General features: G+C 35.8%; 1 protein-coding gene across 8 annotated transcripts in view; it reads right to left on the reverse strand.

Annotated features, from left to right (window-relative positions):
• The window catches only part of SMYD3 (SET and MYND domain containing 3), a 385,946-nt gene that overhangs the window by 294,493 nt on the left and 77,900 nt on the right, over positions 1-13,553 (reverse strand). Inside the window, exon 1 of one of the 8 annotated variants that reach the window (XM_059468073.1) lies at positions 12,190-12,395. The exons of the other annotated variants lie outside the window; for them this stretch is intronic. Coding sequence (XP_059324056.1) covers positions 12,190-12,216 — 27 coding nt within the window. The 5' untranslated portion in view covers positions 12,217-12,395. Of the gene's footprint in view, positions 1-12,189; positions 12,396-13,553 lie in introns of those variants that run through there. 8 annotated transcript variants of the gene reach the window in all.

The raw sequence follows: 13,553 nt of genomic DNA on the forward strand, positions 1-13,553 counted from the left end.
TACATGAACTATTTTCAAAGCTAAGAGAAAGTCAGAAAGTTCTTGAATAAAAATTTATTTTTCAGTCCAAAGGCCATTTCAATACTGAAGTGCCATCTGTTCCTGCTGTATCAAACTTTTTTTTTAATCATTGCATATTTTAAAATTAATGTTATCATGGGAAAAACAACAAATACATGAATAACAGTTGAAAATACAAATTTAAAATGCTGAGATAATTTTTCAAAAATAATTGTATAGAAAAATGTAAACTGCTTTTAAATTTGATTGAAAAATTTGATTGAAATAATGTTGTTGGTTCAGGATTTTTAAAATTCAGATATGTGACTGTTTCTAAACTTAAGGGACAAAATTCAGATTCCCACTGTGCTTGAGATGATCCCAGACTGCAGTTGCAAGCCATGGAAAGGACAGACAATCATTACTCTAGCAGAACTTCAAATAAATACAAATACAGAAGTAAGGAAAGAAGCCATAATACTTTTTTAGTCCAGGAAAAAGTGGGAAGAACCCACTCTACAACTTCTTACAGCCACCTGGATATCTGATAGCAGTAACTGCAACCCAAAAGAACAAGATAGTTTGGCAACCAGAGAAAGATGCTTTAAACATGGGGCAGAGGGGAAGAACAACATACCTCTTATTGTTCACCCAAGTGATTTTCAATCACAGTGGAAAATTCTGCCAGTTTTCAAAAATAAAGCTTGTCTTTGGAAAAAATCTCTTCTGTACACAATAGTGTGATTTGGAAAGCAACTAAAACCTAGGAAATTATGAGTTAAACACTGCTTGTGTATTAACAGTAGTTAATCCTCCTTCTCCATAAGGCTTCCAGAGGCTCCCTGATTAACTGTCATCACCATACAAATTTAATTTTATTCTGATCTAATTTGGTAAACAATTAAAATACTTTCTTGAAAGTCATTCTAACCTTATCAGAATACAGGGGTAATGTATACTACACTAGAAGATTTCTTAAAGTGAAGGAAATCTAAAACTATTTTCAAAACAATGCTTCCCAGTCAAATCTGAAGCATTTTTTCTTTTGGTATCAAAAGAACAGCCCTTATTTACTTTAAAATATTTCAGGCTACAGCAAAGTTTCCCATTCCAGCTGAAAGAACAGCAAGTAAACACAGCATTTTTTTAATGTAAGGGAGGTACAAAAAGAGTAGTACCAGAAAAAGTAAACATACTAAGGGGATGGTTTTATTTTTTATTTTGTTTCTTCTTTTCTAGCATCTCCCACAGAGCAAGTTATCCCAATATCCTTTTTCATAAACTGCAGCAGTTTCTCATCACTTACCTGTGAATACACTTCTTAACCTCTTTATTTACAGATCTTCCCTCAAATCTACCTGATAAGGAAACAACAACTCAAAAACACTACAGAAAGGGGGGAAATCAATGGCTGAAGTGTAATGCATGCACTTACTCCCATATACTTCTGCAGCTATAGTTTGCTGCTCACCCAAGTTTTATTTCCAGGGCAAGTATCACTATTTTTAAAATTACCTCTGTCTGCTAAGACAGAAATGACCTGGTCTCACTTCTAATATGCTCATGAAATTTCACCCAGAAGCAGCATTCAACCATAGCAGAGCCAAATTACTGAAGTTCTCATTACTTTCTGGCTGGTGCAGAGTCATCGTTGATATATGAGTCCGTCACTCTCAGCATTGATTTGCAGAGCTCTCTGAATGTCTCTGAGCAGTTCAGTTGCCTTAAAACATTTTTTCCCCTCTCTCTACCATACATCATAAGTCAAATTGTCAAATCTTATATCAATTTCTGTGCTACATTAAAAATATTCAGCAGATAAATCATTATGTTTTAGTTATGCATCTTCTTGCCTTTAAAAAGAAAAAAACAACCCAAATCAAGGCAACTAAAGGAAGACCAGAGAAACAGCTGATGCAGCAATATGAGCTTCTCATGACTGCCATAATGGCAAATGTTAAAGAAAAATATTGCAGACATATTTTGCTGAAGTGTATTGGTTAAGCAAAGACTTTCTTGAGACCCATTGTAGGCACTGCTCACGTAAGCAGTCTGGGGGTGAAGGTCAATGAATCTTTCCCTAAACACTCCATGCTCTCTAGCTCTCCTCTCTGAGTAGGCTTACACAGAGTAATTGCATCATCTGCAGGTAAAACACACACAAAAAATAAGCCTCTTATTTAAGATCCAGCATCTTTTAAAAAACTGCTTTGCTGTGTATATTCATTAAGACAACATATTAAATCATAAAATAATTTTTTTACAAAAGTATAGCATGGAAATTCACATAAATAATTAATGACTTAGTAACTAAGTTCCTTCTAACAGAAACTGCATGAGTTTAATTCTACACAAAACAAGTTAAGATGAATATTCTTCATGGGAGGTAAGGAAACTGCCCCCTCAGCATGTTTACCCAACTTGTGTGTGCCTGCACTACATCTTCAGTAGGTAATCAAATACAAGCATGCCTGTCAAAGGCCAGATGTGTTCAGCTGACAAACTGCTCTACTCAAGCAGGAAGGTAGCCAGCATTTTCATTTTCTTTTACCTACATCATATTGAAATAAAATCTGAAGAAAAAAAAAAAATCAGAACAACTATCAACATAGATGTTGGCTAGCACTCATTACTAAAGCTGGCATATGATGGTGCTCTAACAACAAAGGCCCTAGGCAAACACACAAACCACAGGATCTCCACATGTATTGTTTATAATCATTACCACACATCACTTTGCTTAAAAAGGAAAAACTTTTTTTCCTTACAATTTTTGGTTACTGACTAAAAGGAGGATGGGGAAGAGAAAAAGAAACTCACCAATAATTCTTGGCACCAGATGAGAAAAACTAGCCTAAATAATATTTACTATTAATTTTAGTCTGTCTAAATCTAAATTTAATTTCTTGTTATAAGTGGAAGTATCTCCAGTTCAAGTCCTCCCTAAAGCACATTTTGGATAGGACTGAAAAGTCTTGCTTAAACAACCTTCTACTTCATTCTACACTCTTCTACCTTCTACAACCTTCAACCTTCTGTCTTTCCTTAAATTTCTCCATATATATATTCCATGCAATAAAGCACAAGAAAGCTTAACATTTTTCCCTCATTTTCAAATAATTCCCTTGGCTTTCTCCAGCAAAAAAGCAACTCAAACACTAGTTACTCTACAGCAAGTATCAGTTTTTTCATACCACTTCAGGATTGCTGATAAGTATGCTTCATTTAAAGGAATCTGAGGTTGTAAGAATGAATTCTCAACAACTGGGCCACTATACTTCATTCAGAAATATCATTATGGTCAATAAGACTTTTACCAAGAGACATTTAGAATCAGATCTTGAAATACTTTGCTTTTTGTAATACAGGATTCCTGAGAAATTTATTTGAAAATCAAAAGGAATGCTTTATTATGTCAAAGGCAAATGTGAGAGATCAGTTAATTTACTCAGAAATTACTTTTAGCAGAAAGCACTGAAAAACAAAGATGCTAAAAGCAAACACAACAGGATTTCTGAACCACCAATTCCAGCTATGCCTGGACTTATGATGCCACCTTCAAGCCTACTATTTTATTTATTACTTTCACAGACCTGAAGACTTCTAAATTCTATAACCTGCTTTTCCATCTCACACAGATGAAACTCACTTTCTCTGGGATTGGCTTTACCTGGTTCAGATCCTGACTCATCCCTTCTCATTCTGGTCAGTTGAGTGCTAATGCTGGCAAAGAAGAAGCAACAATGTGATTAATGAAGGCAAGAAAGGGAAATCAACAGTTGACTTACACAGTCATGGACTTGTGCATTCAGATACAGTTTGCCCCTACAGCTTTACGATCAGAAGAGGTGAATGCCTCCAAGCTCAGCCCTCTAGCCCAGTCCTGGCTGTGTCCCATCTCCCCCCTTTACTCTCTTTAGGCTCTTGCAGCCCTGCAAGTGGAGGATGAGACATTTCCACTGGCTGACACTAGCAAAACACACACACACACACACGCACACACTACCATTTGGAGAATTAGGTTTCTCTACCAGCAATGTTTCACAGCGAGCTCAGTTTGGTGTAGCACCAACACTCTTCTACTCATTTCCATTTCTGGCATTGGTACCTGGGGTCCAGGCACATAAAATTCACCAGTTAACACCTTCCCTCTAATCAGCCTGGCCTTACTAAATCTACGATTCAAAAATTCACAGTGTAATAAGAATTCGGACACAAATATACTGTTCTGCTAATTTATGGTCAGGTACACAACCTCAACAGCCAGGCCAGCAGCCAGGCCAGATGTTTGTTTACACAGCTCAAACACAGTACAGGGCAACAGTCCAATATGTTTAACAAACTTTCAGCACTTCATGGCTATACAGTCACCTATTAAAAAAAGACTTAAAACCAAAGTCGAAGTGACAGCTACAATGGTGGTTTGAGTACAGGCTCATATGGAAATGTACAGTGATAATTAATCCCTTGTGAGCAAAAGCTGGCTTAGTCCTATAACAAGATAATTGAAAACTGTCAATTCTGCTCTGATATTATTTTTTGATAGTGATCTAATGTTTAATTATAATCATTTGGTAGCTGACTGGCATTTTCATAATATCTGCCTTCACCTGAAACCTCTTGACATTCTTTTCTTATGTGAAAGCATTAGAAATCTAATTGGAAAATTTGCTTTTAAACTGAATTTCACTTCATTGTTTGAGATTTAAAAATAAGATTGTGTGGACTATAATATGCTGTCTCTGCTATATCAAAAGCATTGATCTTGTTTGCTAGAAACACACAAATCAATACAGCAAGTATAGATTGTAATAGACTAGAAATATAGAAGTATACATTTGATTCATGAGAGGAAATAAGCAAATTCAGATAGCTCAAGGATTACTTTTTTGATGATAGAAATAATTTTAATGGTAGGGAGAACACATTGTTTCAATTGTTTACCAAGGACTGACTTCAACAGACTATTTTTCCTATAGAAATGTCACTTTTCTGTTGTTTTTACACAACAGGCTGTATATTCATGCTTCAGAATACCATACTTCAGCAACAACACATTTTTCTGAAGCACCAACAAGAAAAGGAATGAGAATACGGGAAAATAAATAATTAGAAATAAAATAAAATCTGTAAAGAAGCTGGCATGGGTCTGGAGCTTCTTATGGAGAAAGGAATAAAAATGCTAAAAAGTAAGGAAGACTGAAGCAACAGCCTGGGGGAAAGGGTGTTGACCTGTTATTCTCTTTAAGGAATCAAATGCAGATATGGTCTCTGTCCAAAAGGAGGAGGTAGTAAAGACAAGGGAGTTATTCCAGCAGTTTAAGTGAGTTTTGAATAGTTTGGAAAATGTATAGAGCATTCAGTTTCTCCTTTTTTAACCATAAAAGCTCACTCATCCTGATCACAAATATAATTTCCTTTAAGAAACCTGTAAAGTATTCAAATACAGCACCAGTGTAGCATCTACTTCAAAATTTCCTTTTCTTTCTTCAGCTGTTCAAATACACCCCCCAAGGAATGCAGAAAGTTACAGAACCAACTTATTTCATGGAGGTAACAAAAACTCAAGCTATTATAATTTTAACTCTTTTCTTGACATCCATCATATACTGCTTCTCAATTATACCATATTTTTATATGCCTTCTCAAACGCATTTACATTGACTCATATGCTAAAAAAATAATCATTTCAATTTACTACGTGATGTTGACTGATCGTACACACAAGTACTAAAAGACAGTCCTGTATTTTTATTTATCACTATAAACATCAGATATTTGATACAATAAGTGACCTGTGGTTAAATACATATTGCCTTTCTTCATAAAGAAATATACACAGAGGAATAAATTAATAAAATGGAAAGTATTTAATCAGGAAATGTCTCATGAGCATTACAAACATTTCTGGGAGAAAGGTATTTTGGTGGTTTCTTATCTATCTTTGGGTATGCTTTTTTTTTGTGGTTACATTTGAACCATGTTCTGATTTCTTAGTGGAGGTGGAAGTTGTTTATACTACAGCAAAAGTTCCCAATACTCTCTTCTAGAAAAGTAAAATACTCTCTTCTAGAAAAGTTAAGAAAGTTAAGAAATGTCATTTTATCACTGTGTTCACACTAACTATTTCCTTTTGTCTATTGCTTCCCATTTGGAAGTATTTAAGGAGGGAGGTAGATATACTAAGTATTCCCAGAGTATTTAGACACAAACTGCCTCCTTTACAGGCAGTACCTTTGCACATGTACAGGGGTTAGGATAAGGTTATGGAGTCACTACATCATATGTTTTATATAAAGCTGTTGTATAGGACTTGCCTCAAAAATAACAGAAAAAACCAAGCAGCATTCCTATGTGACAAGATCCACTAAGCCAAATGTTATGGTTTAGACAAGTTGTAAATCCCTAACTGTAAGGATTATACTTCCATCAGCTACAATATTATAATTTGATTCAATTTTTTTATGAAATAGCTTCATGTTTCATTAAGGAAGTTCACAAGTTCATTTTAAGTGACTACAAATAGCAAACTGTTAGTTCCTCACTTAGCAGTTGAAACTAGTAGTCAAAAAATAGGAAATAGCTGGAATTGCTCTTCCATAAAATGTCTTCCATAAAATGTCTGGGTCTACAATGAATTCCAGCCAGCACTCTACTCCACCTTGGTCTAAAGGAATGGTATCTCACAGTAGTAAGGCTAGCTCAGTATTTCCCATTTTCAGCATCAAGTTTCATCTCTATAATCAAGCAGTGCATAAAAAATCATTAGTAAGCATGTCATAACCCCATAGAACTTCATCATAATTCAAAACTTGAAATACTTGGCTAAATCTCACAGCAACTGGTTGCAGTATAAATTGGCATATTAAGCATTTTTGTCCTTCAGCTCTTTTTTTTTTGTGATTTCTGACCACGTTTCAAGAATTCAAAATTCTTCACATCCTATCTCCTAAAACATAATTTATTAGAGCACTCTTTCACCAAAAAATCTGAGGCAGGGAGAGGTTGCCTTCTCTAGCTAAAGGGGGGGAAAGTAAAAATTCCATAATATGTCACAAAAAATTTACAAAACATACATTTTACATTCATAATACATACATTTACACTCATAATACAAACCAAACCAGTCATGTCTTACGGAGATCTGACAATCTTAAGGAAGAATACCAATATGGGAGCATTTGCAATCACTGATTCAGAAGAAGCTGAATTGATTCCATCCATACAGCACACCTACACCTTAAAATAAACATTAAATAATGGAAACCATAAAAGAAAAAAGTGTTGATATATAAACAGTTTCCAGCAGAGGGTCAACGTACTTGCTCTTGGAAATTCCCACAATATAGTTACAGAAAATTGCAGCCCTTATCCCCATGAGGACAGTGCAAAGACTTTTTGGCCACTCTTCAGTCCAATAAAAAGACATAACTGGTACATTTGAAAGGAATTTTGGTCAGGCACAGTTTAATTACACTGACATCATATAATCCTTTGTTCTATCAGACTGACTTGTGGAAGAACTGAAGGTTGCAATCATTTCCTCAGTCTTGAAGCCCATGAATCAGCCATCCATCTTGCACTGGAGCTGCTGACCCCTGCCTGAATGCAGCCAGGAGCTGGACCAGATGTAGATGGCTACGGCTGCTGAGGCAAAACCGAGCTAACACCAGAAAATTGTGCAAATCAATCAGAACAGTAGGGGATTACTTCAGTACTTTGGCTTGCCAGTACTAACAAAACTAGAGTAATAAGAGCATGGAGCCTTGCTCTGAGGCAGAGCAATCAAGACACAGAGCCATGGCTTCTATGAAGGCAAACCTAGTAGGAGCAGTGGCCAGGTGAAATCAACGCAGAGAATATTGGCCCTGTTACTGAGCTGGTGAAATGGATTTTTAACAGGACAGAAGGAAACTTTTCCCCTTCTTGGAGTAAATACATGGTTGGTCTTTTACAAAAACTCAGAAGTAAATTTTAAAGAGAAATCGCCAGGAAAAGCCCAAGTTTCAATGAAGCAATGGAAGTGTGCACAACTGTTCTGGGGAAGAAATAAACTGCATTTCTTTTCATACATGATGACACCTCAGGGTCTCATTAATTCTTGAGAAACTCCTATTCAAATGGAGAGTCATAAGTAAGCACTACTTTTTTGTCTCTTTCTATAAAGAAATATGTAAGAAAAGACACTTCCAGTTATGCTCATTGCTATGTTTACCAAAGGCTGTCACATCAGGACCAGATTACTATAACACAATCCAGCCAGACCACACAAGGCCAGCTAAAAGCTGAAGGCAGCGCAGAAAACAGCTGCTTGTTTAACTTTGCTAAATGCTGAGAAAATAACACAGCTTGCCTGTAGATTGGCCTCTAGCTATATATTGTTTTTCAGATGGCAGTTACTGTTTAAAGTTCTACACAGAGTACCATTTGTTTACCAGCAAACATCCAGCTAACATTCTAATAATCTCTGAAGAGAAAGCATAAATTATCAGGTGTTTTCTATGAAAAATCCTTGATTCCAGGGCTCACTCCTCAGCAGAAGGCAAAGCCTGCCAACTTCAACAGACCAAGCTTGCAGTTTTTCTGCTCACATGGAGAATACTGGCTGCAGGACTTAATTATGAAATCTATTTAAGCATCATTGGGTGAGCAGGTCAAGATTTTCCTTGGGATGTGACATGAAAATGAAGCTTATTTTTCAAAAGGTGTCCACAATTTTTGCCTGTTAGATTTTAAAGAGAACAATCTCATATATTCCTCATTGAAGTTTCCTTCTCATTTCTAAGAAACATTTCCATTCTATCAGGTCAAAAATCTACTTTTTAAAATCACCTGCATAAAATGACTGCAAAAATACAGATTTATGATAACACAAAGACTTTTCTTGGACAATTTCATTATCAGGAAGAATATCAAAAATTACTTAGCTCCAAATATGACCTCAGCATTAATTTTGTCAGTAAGCCACAAAAAAATGAGGATACTGTATTTTTTGAACTTGCTGTATCTCCCTCTGTCAGTCTTGAGTCTACTGAGAAATTCTGCATATTTACTTCTTTCTATGAGGCCAAAATTTGCAAGTTTTAAATAAGTTTTTGTATAATTATTGAATATCCATTTATCAATCCATTTGGTGACTTCCTAATACAAAAGGCTTATATTTGCACAAACCCAAGACTTGCTACCACAATAACTGGAGAATAAGTTACTTTAAGATTTTGAAGCATTTTAGCTGTTTTCACTTACTGGAAGAGAACATTTGACTTAATTCCAAATAAAACATTGTAGAGATAACATTCTTATCTAGTCATATAAGTCAGTAACAAACTAGTCTTATCTGAAGGGATATGATGAAATTGTGCATGGGGGAAAAATCTTATTATTAAAATGTTTCATCAATGCAAAATCAATGTCTAGATAAGACCATGCATAATATTTCTATGACTACAAACCCCACAGAAATATTTGTTTCCAATTCCCCACTGTATGAGACCACCACCTCCTACTCTTCCTCCAGGAATACATGCCATGATGGAGTGAAAGTTGAAAACACACACCCCACCTTTGCTTGTCATCAGTAGCCACTCCTTTCACCAGTACCTAAACTAAATCTTTAATCCTAGAGAACAATTTTAGGAGTGTGCCCCAGCTACTTCTGCTGTGACATTTTGGTAAAGAATTATCAAGAGAGCACAACATTCCCAAATCTTTCTGAAGAATCTATTAAGTTAAAACTTCAGTTTCAGAGTGAACAGCATACAGCTTCTGACCTCTATGGTTTTTTTTATAGAGAAAAGTAACAAAAGCATTATCAAACTCAAAGTCACATGAAAAATCATCCAAGCATAATGAAAACAATTCTAGTAAGACACACTACTGGTAATCTGTCGGATGGAGGGAGAAAAATACTGTCTGCCATACTAGCTTTTCAAACAGAAGACAATGTTTTCCATACACTGATTAGTTTAAATAATTCCTTTTGTTTTCTTCAACTTTTAAATAAATGAAAATAGCTCAGCTCTCTTTCATCACAGAAATAGAATAACGAAGGCTTTAGTCCTGACTCTTAGAAATCCCCAGAATTTTGTCACTCTACACTGATAAACAATTTCTCTTACACCAAGAATAATACAGTGGTTTTGGCCAAGTGAAGATGCAATACACAGGATAATAATATAGTGGAATAAATATTGTCTGGATTGAAATAAAAAGTTCATGTTCATCCCAGTGTCTTACCAAACAGCTGTAGTTCAGGCTAATCTTTTGTTAGTGCTTGGGCAAATGAATGAAGTCATCACTGCCTACAAAGACTGTCACTTAAGTATTGCATGGCACAAGGTCAAGAATCTACTCCTGTGAGTCAGACATGAAAAAAGCATGTACAGGGAATATTCTCATTTTCAATGAATGCTGTGATGACTGTAAAATTCTTCAAGGCTTTTAGTTAGCTGTGATATATCTTTTTCTTCATTTGCACGACCAAAAAGATACAACTTCGTTTAATAGCAATATTACCTTTCTCCACCAAACATGCATATTCATCAATAAAACCCTATAAACAGTTTATCAAGGATCTATTTTCATTAAGGTCATATAGTCACAGAAACATTTAGGCTGGAAAAGACACTGAAAATCAAGTCCAACCATAAACCTAGCACTGCCAGGTCTAAGTGCCACATTTGCACATAGTCTAAACACCTCCTGGGGTGGGGACTCCAGCACCAGGCAGTCTGTTCTAATGCTCCACAATTCTTTCCACAAAAAGAACATTCTTAATACACAACCTAACCCTTCCTTCACATGAGGCTGTTTCCTCTTCTCCTACCACTTGTTTCTTGGAAGAGACTGACATGCCACTCATATCCCCTGTCCCACCTTTTCTACAGACTAAATCAGTTAACACTCATTTGGTAAGATTTGATTTTCACCCATATATTGTATTTATTGAGAATATTTTGTATTTGACAGTGACCTCATCATCAGGATAAAGTGGAAAATAACTGATGCATGCTGAACCTTTTATTGTAATTATTGATTGATCATCTTTATAATGAGAAAAAGATACTGTGGCATTAAAATAGAGCAAATATTAAAAATAACTAAAACAAAACTGAACAAACAAACTCCCACAACACATTTTTTATACTAAATACACCAAAAAAGAACAGCAAAAATATAGACTGGTGCTAGATATTATTCACTTGCTTATAAATATAACTGCTAAAATTTTAACCAACAGCTCTATATTCTCATCTAAAGACCTGCTTTATGTAGCAGGCATGTAAATCATTTCTGTGAAAGGACAAAAATAATTTATTTGTTTCCCACATAAAAAATCAAATGCAGATCATTTCCACCTATTGACCACAAAATCCACATTATTAATCATTATTGCCTCCTTGCTAGCAACCATTATAGCTTGTTTCTGGAATGTATAGAGCTGCAGTTCCCAATGCTCTCTGCTGCAATCAGCACAGCTATCTGAATTTACACCAGTTAAAAGATTTTACATGGTACAGAGAGAGCAAAGAAACACACAAAAATGAGCAGTGTACATTATAAGGTTTAAGATTCACAGTGATTGCTACAATTCCATGTATCATTTAATATCCACCCTGTTTAATACCATTATCTATTTATAAGATTTCTATGCATTTGAAACACATAAGATTTAATTATCCTGTGTTAGGGAGTTTTAATTCTTAGCTTTATGAATGTGAGTTGACACGGGAATTCCAGCAGCAGGCTCACAGATCATCAGTTTACTTTCGATAAACAGGATTAACAAATCATCATTTAAGGACAGCTATTCCAGGTCTAAACAAATGTGGATGTGCAAGCAAAATAACATGTTTCTGACCAGCCCACACCAGAGTCTTTGTGAAAATGGGTAGTAAATACACAGAGTGAGAGGGATCTTTCCACCCATATACCCATCCCAGTACCCACCAACCTCTGCTTTAGGAATTTCCTGAGCCAAAGGCTGTATTCATTTTAAAACTGACAGTGACTTGTTTTTCAAATCAGCGGACCAGCAGTCACACTAGTCTAAGACATGACAAATCCGATGTTACCTTCTCCCCTCAGGCCTCAACTTTTGATCTCTGACTTCTTACAGCTAACACTACTACAGCAACACAGCATTAGAAACACAGGATGAAACAGCTCCTGCAGTTCCACCCAACTTACCAGAGACTGATGAAGTAGAAATATCATGTCAGAGCAGCCAGATGGTACCACTGATGAGGGAGAATATTCCAAAGTCCAAGGTAACAGCTGTCAAGGCGAACCTGCCAACTCAAAACTTGTCTGTAGCTACCCAGCCTCTTGGATCCAATGCATATGGACCAAAAATAAATAAAAATCACAAAATGAAAACCTTTACTTGTCCTTTTCTGCTCCTTCTCTCTCCCACCCCCCACTCCTCTCCAGCTTTTCCTGTATCTTCTTATCTACAACAGGGAAAGTGAGGATCACAGCTCAGCTGCAAGAATAAATTGCCATTTATTCTGTACCAAGCCAATCCAAAATATTTTTAATTCAGTAAAAATGTTCTATAGCATCATAGAACATAGATCAGATTCTCATAAATCTCTTTGTCTGCTTGGTATAGCAACAAAACCAGTGAAAATCTCAAAATTTAAAACACTAGGTGTTTTAATCCTTTTTTAAAAGGCTTCATTAAAGCCATTTGCCACAAGATCCAAAGCTTGTTTACTATGAAATGCTACATAAAATGCAACTGGAACAGTAGCCCTTTTTTCATTGATCTGATATCTCCCAACCTGAAGTTAACTGGGAGAATAGGAAAAGGCCACCCAACCCCTTATTTCTGCTTTTCTTGAGTCTTTCCTCTAATCTGGTGAAGCAGTTTCTTGGTCTTCTACTCCCACCTTAAGAACAGGTACTGTTTTCTGTATTTAAACAGAAAGGAAAAAATGGGTTGAGTCAAACATACAAGAGCTTATTTTTTCAGGTTCAAGGTTCAGGAAATATCAATCTTTTAAATTATAACAGTATTTTTTTTTAAAGCCAATCATTACATTAATTTGATTAGATCACAATACACTGACCTAGTTAAGCTTAATTTATTTGATGGTAGCAGGCTGTTAGACAAACCAGAGCTTTGATGTGAACTAGTTCTACCCTTTTCAAACTGTTTAGTAAGAGAACAGGAACAGAGACTTTGTTAACAAAGGCCGTTTCTGAAGACTACATTTAAACACCAGTCATGTTATTCTAAACAGGCCAAATTGGCCTGCAAAATCTCGATATAGCCCCTTTTTAATAGAGACAAATGAGTTTGAAAACGAATCTATCAAAATGGATTGTGTTTAGTCAAAAACAAAAAAAACACTATCAACAACAACATCCCTTTAAAGAAAGCCAAAAAGTCTGGCAGCTTTTAATTCATGCACAGTAACTTACTGCATCTGACTTTCCCAGGGCAATCCCAACCCTGCAATTACCCAGCAGTCACAACTAGTTTTCCGAACAAAGCTGAGCCTACACAGAAATACCAGTTATAATAAAGATGCATTGAGATTATTCTT

The sequence above is a fragment of the Ammospiza nelsoni genome, chromosome 3 (assembly GCF_027579445.1).
Source record: "Ammospiza nelsoni isolate bAmmNel1 chromosome 3, bAmmNel1.pri, whole genome shotgun sequence".
In the NCBI taxonomy this organism is placed as follows: Eukaryota; Metazoa; Chordata; class Aves; order Passeriformes; family Passerellidae; genus Ammospiza; species Ammospiza nelsoni.